Source organism: Barbus barbus (genome assembly GCF_936440315.1).
Source record: "Barbus barbus genome assembly, chromosome: 25".
Lineage (NCBI taxonomy): Eukaryota > Metazoa > Chordata > Actinopteri > Cypriniformes > Cyprinidae > Barbus > Barbus barbus.
In genome coordinates, this window is record NC_136753.1 from 20,503,456 (window position 1) to 20,519,302 (window position 15,847).

The following is a 15,847-nucleotide window of genomic DNA, read 5'->3' on the forward strand; positions in this document are numbered from 1 at the left end:
AAACTGTACACCTTGAAGTGGAAACTCTTCACTTCTTGGTGCGGGGACCGCCAGCTCGATCCAGTCAACTGCTCGATTCGCGCAGTTCTGGAGTTCCTGCAGGCCCGTTTCTCCGCAGGGTTAACCCACTCCACTATTAAGGTCTACGTGGCAGCTATTTCGTCATACCACGCCCCTAGTAGTGGCCAGTCAGTGGGTAGACACCCCCTAGTTACACATTTCCTCCGCGGTGCGCTGAGGCCACCGGTACGATCACGTGTCCCCACGTGGGACCTGACTGTGGTACTGGAGGCTCTGTGCGTGGCACCTTTTGAGCATATTGAGGAGATCTCGGACAGACTCCTCACCATTAAGACCGTTTTCTTGTTGGCCATCACTTTTCTGAGGAGGGTGGGTGACCTTCAGGCCCTGTCTACGGCCCCTTCGTGTATTGACCTTGCGCCCGGTTTGGCGAAAGTCTTTCTCTACCCACGTGCGGGATACGTACCGAAGGTTCCAAAATAAAAGGGAAGGGAAGGGAAGGTTCCTACCCCTTCAGGGAGCCAGACCAGGAAAGGCACAACTGTATGTGCCCAGTGCGAGCACTGGGCACGTACATCCACAGAGCTGCCCTGTGGAGAAATTCGGACCAATTTCTTGTGTGCTTTGGTCCGCCTAAGAGGGGTCTTCCTGCTATGAAGCCCACTCTTAGTAGGTGGATAGTGGATGCCATTAATCTGGTGTATGAGGCCTCTGAGCGTCCCCTGCCGTTGGGAGTCAGAGCGCACTCAACACGAGGTGTGGCAGCCTCCAAGGCCTTCTTGGCAGGTGTCTCCTTGCAGGACATCTACAACGCTGCTGGGTGGTCCACGCCCCTGACATTCGCCAGGTTCTATAACCTAGACATCCGAGCCACTCCAGGCTCCTCCGTCCTCTAGTCCTGACACCAGGCAGGGACTTGTCAGTCTGGCGGCGTTGGTATCTCGTTCCCATAGCGTTTTCGGACGCAGCTCGAAGTTCCTGGAAGGGAACATACTAGGTTACGTATGTAATCCAGGTTCCCTGAAGGGAACGAGAGCTGCGTCTCGTAGCCACACTTCCGGCATCCCTGCCAGCGCTTGACTTGAAGCTGACGCCGGCTCCGCCGCACGTGCTTATATACTTTGGTCGTGACGTCACCCCGCATGTGACGCCTCGCCCTTCTATTTTGACTGATTACAGGTTGTATTCAGAGCGTGGTCACGCTGAAGACGTTCCCATAGCGTTTTCGGACGCAGCTTTCAGTCCCTTCAGGGAACCTGGGTTACATACGTAACCTAGTACGAATTTAGTTTTTCAATTTCTCCATATAGACAACATTTTTTGCTGCTGTGGCTCCAATGTAAAGGCTTCTTTCACATGTGAAATATTGTCATAGTTTGAATTGCTTTTACAGTAAGTTGTGTTTACTGCTATTATTTGAAAATAAAAATGTATTGGTTTTGTTGATATGAAAAAAAAGAAGTGGTATAATAAAAAACATCCATTGAAATCAATGGCTAAAGTGGATTTCCAGATCATTTCCCACTTGTTCCCAAAGATTTGTGTACATTTCAAAGACATTGTTCATCTAAACTGAACATGTACAGCACGACCGAGCGAGAAATGATTTGACCATTCAAAAAGATCGAAGTTGCTTATGCAACACTGATATACTTCAAATGAAGCATTTCATAAATGCATGATGATACTGCTGTACATGAATGCTTAAGGTTGTTTTGCACAACAGAACAAATGACAACCAAAACATTCAAAACCAAAGAAGAAAAAGGGCCTTTAAAGGAAATGGAAATATAAAGTTGACCTTAAAGAGAAGAGATACTCACAGCTGGAGAAGATGAGGGGGCAGGAGTGTTCATCCATAGGAAAGTTATGCAGTTGAAGCTGGCACTCTGCATTTATGGTCAATCTATGATCAGAAAAAGCAACATAGTTATGATGCAACAGTAATGTCTGTAGAATATAGTGCAGAAAGCAATAGCCATTTGTTTTAATTGAAATATCTAAATCCCCTGTTTTATTCATGCTTTTTTTTTTTGCTACTTATGCTAGATAATTGCATGTTGATTCATAACATTTTATGATCAGCTGTTCCCCTTACGTGAGCTGACAAATAATGCTTTCTGCTTATTTAACTTTTAATTTTTAGGATGAGAAATTGTAGTGTGACAGCGACAGCCCAGTGTGTGACGCTCAGGTGAAGTCACTGACGTGTGAAGCGTCTGTTTCATACATTAGTGTAGGATTTAAAGTTTTAATTATTATCTCCCACAGGAAGAATATAATGAACCACAGCTGTGATGACTGCATGCTTATTAACCATATAGCATGAATAAGGATGACACCGTTAATATGACACAGAAATGTTATTCTCTCCTTTCATGGCCAAGTTATATTTCTGTTACCAGTAGTTTGGCGGTAGTTAGCACACTTGGATTATATATATATATAAAAAAATTAAATAAATAAATAAATCTCCAGCAATATGTTCATGAAAAATTCTCCTAGCTCATCCAAAAACAAACTCCAGCATATTCAGTTATCAGACACGACTGGAACTTCAAATGGGTCTGGCTTCTATGGTCAGATGAAACTAAAAAAATAGCTTTTTAGCAGCAAACACTCAAGATGGGTTTGGTGAACACAGGGATAAAAAGTACCCCATGTGTACAATGAAATATATTGCTGTATTTTTTATCCTATATTTCTGCTGGAGGTCCTGGACATCTTGTTTAGACACATGGCATCATGGATTCTATCAAATACCAACAGATAAAAAAATCAATAAGTGACTGACTCTGTTAGAAATCTTATAATGGGCCATGTTTGGATCTTCCAACCGTACAATATTCCAAACACAAACCTCAAAAACAACACAAAAATGGGTCACTGAGCACAAAACCAAGCTTCTGCTATGGCCATTCCAGTCCTCTGACCTGAACCCTATAGAAAATGAGTGGGGTGAACTGAAGAGAAGAAGCACCAACAGCTGGGAATCTAAAGGGCCTGGAGTGATTCTAGATGAAAGAATGGTCTCTGATCTCTTGTCATGTGTTCTCTAACCTCATCAGGCATTATAGGAGACAATTTAGAGCTGTTAAACTGGCAAATGGAGGTTTCAAAAAGTATTGAATAAAAGGGTGCCGTTAATTGTGGCCAATGTGTATTAGAGAAAAACATTTATTTCATAATGATATTTCCCCCCCATTTTAAATTCTTATTACCCAATGAAAGGTTCGATTTTTGTGAATTTTTTTAAATAATGCAGATTAATTTTCACAGCTGCCTTTGATCACATTTAACAAGGGTGCCGATATTTTTGGCCATGACTGTATGTATCATTTAAGGATAAATAAGGTAGAGAGATGTATACCTTTCAGATCTTGTATCTTAGTTTATCACCCCAGTGCCAGCTTTGCACCTTTTTTTCTGAAAGCATGATTTAGTTTCAGTCAATCAGAAATGACATGAGATCATTCCTGCAGTTCAAGAGTGGTTAATTACATGAATTTAAAAGTTATGCAGATCCATGAGAAATTATGGCAGAAATTTCAATGACAAAAATAATTGCAATTAAAAAAATACCAGTTATAATAATAATGGCATCTGCTAATAGCAAATTTAATTAAGTTAAAAATGATAAATGGACCACCTCATATAGTAACAGTGGCATGTGAATAGGTAGAGAATTATTATTATTTATTTATTTTTACAAATGATAACATATACAGTAAATTATATTAGATCTTATATTAGAAAAAGGAATATGATAAAGTATAATAATCAAGTAGATTATAGGTAAATTTCAATTTCTGCAAGACAAAGAGATGGATTGGTTCTAGAGCATTTGAAATGAATAGACAAGTACATACACACTGCTCTGTTGGCTGTTTAAACACAATCCCTTGCTTCAGTGAGTAACATAGCACCAGTGGATAATTGAATCGGTGCCACCGAGCTCTGCGTGTTGCAGCTCAGAAAGCATACAGCACTCACAAATTCCAGCATTGTTTACTTCAAAGCTCCGATGACTGCAATTAAAATAGAGAGTGACATTTCGTAGTCTGCACTACCCTGTTCCCTTCACACACCTCCTAAATACCACTGCTGCATGTCTACTGTGTCACTGAATATCGATCATGAGCTCCATATGGGAGCATCTAGTTAGCCTTTGTTCCAGATTGGCTTTATCCGCAGAATTTGCCCCTTAGCACCAATGCTGTTTCTCCTGTTGCCAAGGAAATATTTCATGGAGCGCTGGAGACGGAATGATGTAGTCTCTCCACTGGCCTGTGAAATTTCCTCTGGTCCAAATAGACGCTCTGGTCTTCAGGCAGCTGAGAGTTACCTGAATAGGCCATCACTCTGCTTGAGATGCACTAACCAAGTAGCTGTTTTCCCAAAATACTTCACCGCTTGTTCGTATGTTGTTGTTTTAACTCCACCTTCATTAGCACTTGTGAATCTGAAAGTATATTTAGCACAGGTCTGGAAATCTATATGAAAAAGGAAGTATTAAAATGTCTGGGCCTGAGGCGAATACTAACTACATAACAAAATAGAAAACTATTCATTAAATCACTTAATACAATGGTTACATTTGTTTCTCTAATTTGATTGGACAAGCGGCATTCCAAGAGTGCTGATATTTCCGAAAACAAGAAAAACTTGGTAAATTTCATCTGAAATACTACACTTTCATTCAAAAGTTTTTTTTTTTTTTAAAGAAATTAATACTTGTATTCATCAAATAGTCATTAAATTGATTAAAAGCAACAATACAATGAATAAATAAATACATACATAAAATAAATGCCATTGTTTGAATGCTCTATTAAAAATTAATCGTAGCATTCACAAAAAAATTAAACGGCACTTAAAACTATTTTCAACTGATAATATTATGAAATGTTACTTGAGCACCAAGCCAGCATATTTCTGAAGGATCATGTGACACCGAAGACACTGAAAATGCATCATAGAACTAAATTATAGTGTAAAATATATTAAAATAGAAAACAGTTATTGTAAGTTGCAATAATATTCACAATATTATTATTTTTTGTGTATTTTACTGAGCGTTAGTGACTTTCAAAACATTAAAAAAACTTTACTTGACCCCAAACTTGTTATGCAATATGAATGTAATCGTTGTATAACAGCAGTATAAAAGGAATCATGTTATTTTGTCCTGAATATCAGACTTGATATTCTCTTGCTTGTGTGAAGGCTCTTCACTGTTCTTTGCCAAGTTAATGCCAGCTTTCAGTATATTTATTTGAACACATGGCCTTTAAATCATGATTGTACATAAGCAGACAAGGTCTTGATCTTGCTGTTGTTCTCATTGGGGTGCGCTTTTCTGAAGGGACAGCTTGAAAAGGACATGACAAACAATGTAGCAGTGTGTGTTTGGATGTCCCGATTTGAATAACTAGGGCAGAGTGGGCTTCAGTGGACACCCACTCATCTGACTATATTTGGAAAACTGCAGCAATAGTTTCAGACTTATGAAAAGACAACAGTAGACTAGTTTCATGTGACAAGCCCATATTTGTCATATTTCCACTTTCACTTTGAATCAAAGTTGGAATTGTTAGCTTGACAGGGCAATTCAAATGAGAAAGACAGACAGATTTTATGCATTTTGTTTATGCTTTATGTTGTTAACTATGAGCTTTGGGCTCTGTTGGTGTAGATGACACCGCTGAAGAAAATGTATGAACCATTTGCTTACAGTGTTAGTTTGCAATAAGCAAACGATGCTTTCTCATGTGTACCCCAGTCTGCCGTGATGATACATATGTATTTATAATGAGAATTTCCAGAGGCATATACTGCAATTCACATTATGGCTCTCATTAGTAATGTCTACAATGGTGTAAGCACATTCACTCTCTGTGGTGTTTTATTAAAAATAAATAAATAAAATAAGGTAGGAAGAAAATTGCGTGGTTTTAGATGTTCTTTTTCTTAACACTATTGTGATCATTTATGCAATTTTTAAAGCAATTTTCAGCACAACAGGATAATTGTTAAATTATTTAAAAGACCACAAAAAATAAATAGAATCTATATACGTTAAGTACGAGTACAACAATTGAAGTATTAGAATAAATTCTTATAGTTAACAGATATCAAATAAAATCTATATAAATTATGCATAAAAAATCAATTGAAATAAAAGCAAGAAATAAATAGGATTTGTAATTTTGAAGTATGAGCATTAAAATGTGTTAACTATTAGAAGTAATAAATAAACAAACTATTAAAACGCAGTCAACACATTAAGGATAGACGCAAGTACTTCCAAGAACCCCAATGGAATTTAGAGGTTCTTTTCGCATTTCATTGAATAACTTGAAATTTAATAAGAGAGTACCATTGTTACCTAGTCCCCATATGACAGAGGTCTATCTCCAAGCCACTTAATTAAGTTTTCCTTGCATCAACAAGAGGTAAATAATGTTGTTTATGTTTCTCAAGAGAGGAGGCAGTCGTTTCCTAAATGAACTGTTTGTTGCAGCTGCCATTCGAATCATAAGCACTTTGTTTGACCAAAAATTCAAGACAGTGTAAGAGGTTGTTGTGCAGTTCATTCACAGTGTGAATTGGCCCCTATAAAAGATTAAGCAGAGGACTCTGCTGCTGCCCATGCAGGGTTTTCAAAGGTTTGTTCACAAGCCCCATTGGCAGCGGGCTGCTAAATGATATACGATATTACAGGCAGTTTCTGTGGCTTCCTGGCCTAATTGTTGTCAAACCTAGCCTAGAGTCTAATTGAACAGATCCGTCACAAATACCAACCACTGAACCAAACTAGGCTAGTCGGATATGAACGAGTGTCATCACATCTCAACGTCACAGACACTGGAGTCACACCAGACCAGAAAGGCTGTCTCGCAGTGGAGCTCTAACCCAGAGGACAGGCGGATGTCAACGAGAATTCGGATTTCCAAAGCCTTTAATGTTCCGATCAAAACACAGACCCATCCCGGACTCATCAAATATTATAAATATTACTTATCAGAACAGAACACTGTGTTTTGCTGTCTTAGAGAATATTCTTTGACATAGCGCCTTTGGCAGTGACTGCTGACTTTTTTGCTGTAAATGTGTAACTGTGGACCTAAATTAATCTCAGCTCCTGATATTTCACCAAGGACTTTAAAAGAGATGACCTAATCTGAAATAGAGGTGTCTAAAAATGTCAAAGTGACATCTGCTCAGTCTGGGTAGTTGATTAGAGGCGCTGGAAATCATATTTAGGAACAGAGGTTTTGGAACTAACAAAAAGGGGTGTAAAAAGTACAGAGAAAAGAATGTTGTGTCCAAATTTTACTCAAAAGCCTAAAGTATCTAGTAGAAAATTCACGAGCAAGTGAAATAGTTAATTATAGACTGATAAAATCATATCACAGACTCTTTGTTGCATACTCTGTGTTAATATCCAACTAAACATATTACTTAAAAATTCAATTTCATTTGACTTTTTATCATTATACACTTAAAAATGATTTGTTGCTATGTTTAAACGCTTGAAAAAATTTAAAGAACAACCACAAACATCTTGACATTTCCCTCCAGCTGTCTTGTTGGGTCTCCATTGCAAGCGCATTACTTTAAACACACGTTCTTTTCTTTTTTACAAACTGAAGAACAAGTCAAAATTCTGTTGTTCAGGAATCAACTGCAGGCCACAGGCCACTGTAAACCCTTACGGAAATTAATAATGGTTTTACTACAAATAAAACGGTCCCACTTTTTATTAGGTGGCTTTAACTACTATGTACTTACATCAAAAATAACAGTAAGTATAATGTACTTATTGTGTTCATATTGTATTGCAAAACACTTTTGCAATTGCTTTAGCGATTTAGGTTTTAAAATATAAGCACAATGTAAAAACATGTATGTACACAATAAGAGCATTGTATCAAATGATTAATTTAAATTAAAGTACATAGTAGTTAAGTCCACCTAATACAAAGTGGGACCAATAAAACCACATGGTTACTACAGTTAAACCATTGTAACCACAAATTAACCATTGTTTTCCTACACTAACCAGTTTAACCACTGTATTAAGGCCTATGTAAAACTGTGATCATACAAATGGTAATCAATGCGCCAAAAAAACATGGTTACTACACTTTCACTATAGTGAAACCATGGTTAATTTTCATAAGGGCAAGATTAATAGAAAGTTACTGGGTTGGAGCTAAACTCTGCAGGAGAGTGACCTGAAAAGCCAGAGTTGAAAACCCCTGCCTCACAGTTTTCTTTAGACATTATGCAAAGTATAATTTTCAATATATACAATTTTATATATATATACATATTTATTTATATAATCTAATTTATTTAGCTTACTTAATAGTACTGATTAAAGTAAACAAAAACACAAGTACCACTCAAGTACTTTACGCTCTGTTGCAAGAATCCTGAAACTAGACCACTGACACTGACATACTGTCTGCTTTATCATTACATCCTGTTTTGCAAATAGTTTTTCTCTTGTACCTTTCATACAGTGTTGTTATGATGACCTTGTCAAAAGCTTGTGGGTTTTAAAAATGTATTTTTTTCCTCTGGTGGCCTTGTCAGGGTGATCCTTATTTGAATCGACAAGACTGGCAATTGTTTGTGTTCAGCAACAAAATATCCCTATATTTACTTTTTATCTCGCAAAGATGAAAAGTAGCAAACAAAAACACTTTCAATAAAGACACTGAAAATCAGTGGCCACTGTCATTGATTAATTGGTTCACATTAACAGTGTTATATTTCAGTAAAGAAAATGGTTCTTGACTTTATTTTAAATGTCTTAGAAAACAATTGTGCACATTCTGTTTGCTTAAGTTCCATAAGTAAAAAAAGTAACTGATTTTTTTATTTGCAATAAACATTTACAACAAGACACAACACAATAAACAACAAGATATATTTTTCCACATAATTGCTTAGTTTTGTTAAAAACACAATCTTAAATAACATTGGATTTTTATTCATTTATTTTCACAATCAAATATCAGATTATTAAAAAATGTCTTACCTCAAAGTGTAAAGTATTTTCCCATCATTCCATATTCTAAGGAGCTGATTTGGTGTAGTAATCCAATGTGAATCTGCGTTCTTGGAATTTCTGAAGATAGTGTCTGGTAGCCAAATGAGCCCAACCATATTACTGTTCAAAGTCAATATTTTCATAGTGCTGTTATATCTGAGCCTGCTGTCCGTCCACGTCTGCGCAAATATTATGTCAATCTGGTACTCCTGTTTAAAAAAAAAAAAAAGTAATGTATCAAAGAAGATGAATAACATTCTGACCAAGTATTACATTGCAGCAACATTAGTGGTCACTTCTGAACCATAAATACCTGTATATACAATATATTATTGTTAATTCATATTTCATATATAACCCATTCTAATAAATCCTGGACTTAGTCTTATTTAGCACTCTTAAAACAATCCCACTGTGATTTATTCCTAAACAGAGCCTTACAGCAGCAGCCACAATTAATAGAATCAGCCCTTAAATTAATGGCAGAATTATTCAGTATTCAGTGATGGAGCGCCGCCAATCCCACTGTGGTTTGGATGGAGGTCAAAGTCAGCTTTGAGATACTTTAACAAGGATTATGAGGTTCTGGCACTGTAGAAACTGGCAGCAGGATCCACAAGAATTTAATGTGGGGAGAGACACATAATCACACCCTCATGATCCACAAACTTTCAGGGATTTCTTTGGCTTTATACAGTAAGTCATCCAAGCAGTTGTACAGATGCCCCCAAAGGCTGCTGGATACTTGCATACGTGGTTAAATATTCCATCTGACCAATGCAACCTGTGAGGAAAAATGGTTTATGGTTTAAATCACATTATGGTCAAAAGCCATCTGATATTTCATATCATATATTTTCAGTAGTGTGTTTTGGGGGCAGGAGGTCTTGCAGGAGACATTTACAGGACGGATCCTTTTAACACAGCAACAACAAAAAGCGAGTGAGGCCAGAGTTTGTTGAAAGCTCAACAGCTGTTTCATAAATGCTCTTTGCCATTACAGTCTGAATCAGCCTCCAAAAAGGGGTAATTTTGAAATCAGATCATACCATTAATACATTAATTATGGTACATCGAATTTTATGCTTGAAAAAAAAAAATCCCTGGAGGTAATTTTTTAGTTTTTTTACTGTCAGAGCGAATGCTGATAATGGGGTTTGCCTAATGGAGGATATGCATTTAATATGCAGTCTGACTGAATGTTATTTTAGGTGTAAATGTTTCCTGCATTATAGAGTGGTAAATATAACCATAACGCAGAATTTCTGACAGAACTTGAATGCGGAAGTTTGACAGGGTCTCTGAGGTGTAAGAGTCACTGCATCTGAAATAGTGCATAAATAGCTCAGAATTCATTTCCATTTCAAGCATTTGCCACGATTAGAACTATTCTGTGGGAGCAGTCTAATCAAAATATGTGCCTATGCATCAGCTTGTGTATGTGCAAAAGACCTTCTTTGCAGTGATTTGAGGTAGGAAGACTAATGGCCTCATTATCTATTCCAGCTTTGATGTCTGAATCTAGCCCTATAAACGTCCAGCTCATTTACTCCAGACGTTTCAACCGACCAGCCTTTAAGTGCACTGACCCCACTAAAGTCTGCACAAACCTCCACACAGAGCTGATCAATGTGACCTGCGCTAACTCAGTAAATGTTCCATGAGCAAGATAAATGTGGGCATCTGTGACGCTGCATGACAGAGACTTTCTTAAAATGTCATCGCATTGTATACCAAACTCAAAGTGATGACTATATATTGTTTGAATACATTCAAAAAGAGCTCTGATTTTCTTAATGCTTTCAAACTAGGGTCAGCAGACCCCCAGGGGGTCAAAAGATGGAGCTATGTTTTACAGAAAAAGAAAATGTAAATAAAAATGCAATAAATCAATAATTAAATAAACATTCTACTTTTCATTCTGCTTTTTTAAAGGAAATAGTCACAAGATTATTATTGTATTCTATTAAGAGACATTTCTTATTTCTCTGTACATGCAGTGTACATAAGAGTTTGTATTTGTACTGTATCTTTCTGGAGATTTGCGTTTGTTGCCTTCAGCTTGCTCACTGGGAGCTGTTAGGCAATATTCTCTGTAAAGCTGCTTTGGAACAGTATTTGTTGTGAAAAATGCTATATGATTCTCTTCAGGTATATAATCTAACATTGCTCTAGGAGTTGATAGAAAAAAGATGCACTGCCAATTTAATACGTACTTAATTATTTTGGCTTTAGGACAATGTCAGGACAGCCAATTATTTTATTTTGCAAACAACATGTATTTTAATTAACACAGTTAACTATTTCGCACACAGTACAGAGGTTATATTCATGAAAATGCAGTTGTATAGCAAATATGTGCTATACTATATAATATTTCAATTATATTTTATGAATGGGGTGGATTATCCTTGACATCAAAAACATTGAAAACTCTGTCTTAGCTGCTCCTCTTCCAATCTAAACTGATTGTCCCACTTCATAATTAATGGTGCTTCATAATGGTAATGGTGCTTGTCATCCTCCAACCCCACGTACCTGCACCGGCCTGACAGTCATTTGACCTTTTGCTATCTCTCCCCAAAGGTGGGTCTCTTCATTATAATACCAGTCTCATTTATCACAAGTCAGTGGGCATGAGAGCCGTCAGGTCATAATTGTGACCTTTTGTTCTAGAAGCCAAAGGGAGTTCAGAGGTAGGCGGAAAAGAACATCACTTCAGGTCTAATCGCCGTCCAAGTGAAAATGTGTTGAGCGTCAGAATAAACAGAACTAATGTGAGGTGATTCCATTACATCTGGACAAAAACAACACACAGATGGTGAACAATAGAGGGAGAGTCTGTTGGTTCAAAGACGCCTAAAGACAAACTGTTTCCAGTTTATGAGCCACAAAGTAGAATTATGCATTAACTTTACTCTTTTGAAAAGAAAGATTATGAATGATCCTGTATAACGAAATGAGTGCAAACATTTTCTTGTTGTTGAGAGTTCCAGACTGTCACAGTCTGTATGCTGCTAGACAATCTGTTATATTAATTAGGTTTTGGAGTGCTGCTTCAAAGCTGCGGGCAAGCATCAAACACCGAAAAAAAAAGGAATGTTTTACAGTATTGAGTGTGCTCTCTAAATCACAAAGCTGATGCCGATGCGGGAGAGATTCACCGAAGAAGCTTTACTGGTGTGATAAACAAGGAATTACATGGCCAAAACAGTAGTAAACACGACATACAATAGAATACACAGTTATTGTACTATGTTGTATATAAGTGGTTTATGCCATTGCAAAATGGATGGTGGAACATAGCAACAGGTTTGTTTGTGTCCCACTGGATGTCTTTATCACAAAGCATGCCCTCACATATCTTACTAGGTTGCAGATTTACTCAGTTTGTGGGTTTCCATTGAAATAATTTCTGCCATAGTTTGATTCCACCAGACTTGTTTTTGTCTGGATAATCTGTCGGGACGGCTGTGGAAATGGTAATGTGTGGAGAATGCATATAAAATCAAGGTTCCTGCTTTGTGGTACACTGCAATGGGAAGACTTATTTAATGAATAAGAAATGAAACAACTAATTTTCCCTTTCCTTAGAGGTCCTGACAGACACATTTATGTCAGTGGTTGTATGCCAACACATTCATTAGCTGCAGGCTTTGAGGTAGGGCTTGATTCAAAGGATAATAACCATTGTGTACAATTGCATTTCAGTAGGAATTACTACTGCTATAGATAGATCTGCTAATGCTGTGTGCTATTATTATTTGAGTTAAATGACAGTGCATTAGAAATGTAAAAGTAGATTTAAAATGGTTCAAGTTCAAGTTGAGCTTATTTATAACACAATGGTGTTCATTGTGTTATAAATAATCAATCTTAAAAGTTATAACCATAAATGTGTAAGCATTATAATGCATTATAATTGTTGTTATGATTATTTATAAGATGATATAACATATTTATATAACAGTTTTGTTTTATAATGCATTATGCATTCATTATAATGCCTTAAGAACACCCTTATAATGTATTATAAATATGGGCTTCACAGAAAGTGTTACCAACTCTTCTGGTGGGCATCAGAATGGCTTCATTTTTGTGTAGTCCCATAAGGCTCAAGGATTTTTATTAGAAATGACCATAGTTTACATCAGTATTGTTAGCTGTTACCCAAAATACATAACCATCCTAGCTTTTTCAGCTCTCAAAGTACATACATTTTGATGGCTCTTTTCCACAAATAAGAATCTATTTTTATCCAATAAAGTGTCGTAACCTAAATAGACATTTGTTGCACCTGTATACCCATCTTCTTAAAGCTTCATTCAAAAATATTCTCTGGAAGTATTTCAGAGTGAAAATATTTTCATATGTAATTTCTGAAGGACTTGTAGGAATATCACTCATTACAGTAAATTGTCTGGCCCAGGCTCTTGTGAGTAAGGAATAATTTTCTGCTCTGGTTCCTGTCGTGTCCACAAATGACCTGCATACAGATTAGTGATTTCCCTGAGCATAGTGGCTCCCTCAGCTGTTGAGATCAGAATGAGTGAGTTAATTCCACTACGCCTGACAGGCACATCACGTCATTTGTGGTAATGACATCTCTCTGCTCCGCTGTCCCACACACACACACACTTTCACCTTTGATTTGTGTGTGAGAGGCACAAAGTATCAGACTCATCAGGCCCCTTCTCCTCCCATAGCTCTAATTAAATTCCTTGTGCCATTTATCATCTGAGAAAGATAATATATAAATAAAGGCCTGGTGAATGAATGATAAAACAGGCCAAGGCAGAGTTATTCAAGCTCTGGAATGTTCACGTCCAGAGGGATGGCATGGCATGGCATGGAGCAGCATTAAATGAATATGGCATTTAGCCATGACATGACCACAGGGGAGCGGCCCACAGGAAATACACCTCGGGGAGTCTAGGTCTGAGGTGGTCGAAAGTGTTGCTTGGAAGCACAGAAAAAAAAGTTTAATCTTTGGTGACAATTTTCATTGGGATAGTCTGTTACCTAACAGTATAAGAAGTATTAAAAAGTGCATTTAATTATTAAATTAATTACATAAATTAACAAATGAGCCTGTTGCTGCAAAGTCTAACAAGAGCTGAAATTGTATTGTAAAATCAAATGGGTCAAACAAACCCAAAAAGCATCTTTCTCCATTGACAGCCATTCAAAAATACCCATTACCCTATACAGTATGTGTTAAAATGAATGGAATTGTGTATTTATCCATTTTATTTAGTTATAATGCAAACTAGGGATGCACAATACTGCATATTTGCTGTGCCAAAATTAAATGTTTTTGGCATTACTTCATCTTCCCAATTCCAAATACAAATTCCACACAAAAGCCAATATTATACACACACTCTGCATGATATAATGTTAAATGATGCTTGTTCACACATTGCAGAGATCAGTGTTCTATGTTGTATTGAGACATTACTTTATCTTTATGCAGATCTAAAAAAAAAAAAGAGAGGAGAAAAATGTTAAAAATGTACTCTTCTAAACACAGAAAGGAAAGAATAAAGCATGCTTTCTCAAAGCACAAACTCTGAAAGGAATTGTACATTTGCACTGCCGTTTCCCATTTAATTAAATATACATTTTATCCATCCAATTACACAAAGGTTTTCTAGAGTTATTGTGAGCACAGCTTCAATGAGTTCCTTTATGTTCCTAAAGATGCAGTTATGCAAGATGTGCCCGTTTTTTCTTACCAGTATAGTATACGGTATTTTATATATTTTTATAGACTTCCTGATAACGTTCGGGCTTCAGACACTCTCTCTGTTTAAATCTAGATGAAAGACACATCTCTTTAGCCAAGCATTCACATAATGCATCTTATAATCTTGTACTTCAGTTATATCTGATCAAATGTGCATTATTATTATTCTATAGCTTGGGTTGAACAAATAATTTTTGCTTAGATGGAACAGCAGCTACGCTAATTATGTCTCTATTTGTTTCTCTGTTTCTGTCACGGGATTAACATTGTAACTAGGAATTACAGAAGCTTCAGTCTGGATCCAACCCTTAAATGATCTGAGATGACCGAACACCTGAGAAAACATAATGACAACCCCTCAGAGGACCTCAGAGGATGCCAATGCTCAGACAGCATACAGAATACCAAATTTTGCCATAAGTTAAATATATTAAGGTTCTGCAATATAGAAATATATTGTGGAAACGTAATTTCCTGTAGAGCTGCTTTGCAACGATTTGTATCGTAAAAAGCAATATACAAATAAACTTGAACTTGAACTTTTAATTCTGACAACAGATATAGAAATACAGAACTACAGAAATACAGAAACTATTACTAACATTTAGCTCATCCTAACATTGCAAACTTAGTATTACAAAGTAAATTAGTTAAACTCCATTATAAACAGCATAAAGACATTTGTATTCATTTATTCAGCAACTTCCGTTAAGGAAATAACAATGCATTCTCGGTAGGCTTGAGTAAACTCTTTAGATTAGTCAGTGGAAAAGTTTCCAACTGAGCTGCAGATCTGTGCTACGTCTCCTGAGGACACCATGGGCTCCAAGGAACCGCATTTATGTTACAGAGTCAACAAACCTGTAAAGTGGTAACTTTAAACCACTGAAAACCAGTGCTAATATAATATGTAACATTTCCACATAAATTTTGATAGCATCAGCAACACTGGTGTGGATTACAATGCGCAATGGCTTTTGCTTGCTGAGGTGCTAAGTTGCGCTTGTTAGTTT

The 15,847-nt window shown here is 36.8% G+C and overlaps 1 protein-coding gene across 2 annotated transcripts in view; it reads right to left on the reverse strand.

Annotated features, from left to right (window-relative positions):
- LOC306845358 (gamma-aminobutyric acid receptor subunit gamma-3) overlaps positions 1 to 15,847 on the reverse strand; it is a gene marked incomplete at both ends in the record, with an annotated part of 110,683 nt that overhangs the window by 34,725 nt on the left and 60,111 nt on the right. For both annotated transcript variants that reach the window (XM_079378110.1, XM_079378111.1), the window contains 2 exons: positions 1,845 to 1,927; positions 9,074 to 9,294. In XM_079378110.1, the coding sequence (XP_079234236.1) occupies positions 1,845 to 1,927; positions 9,074 to 9,294 (304 nt within the window). The remainder of the gene's footprint in view (positions 1 to 1,844; positions 1,928 to 9,073; positions 9,295 to 15,847) is intronic.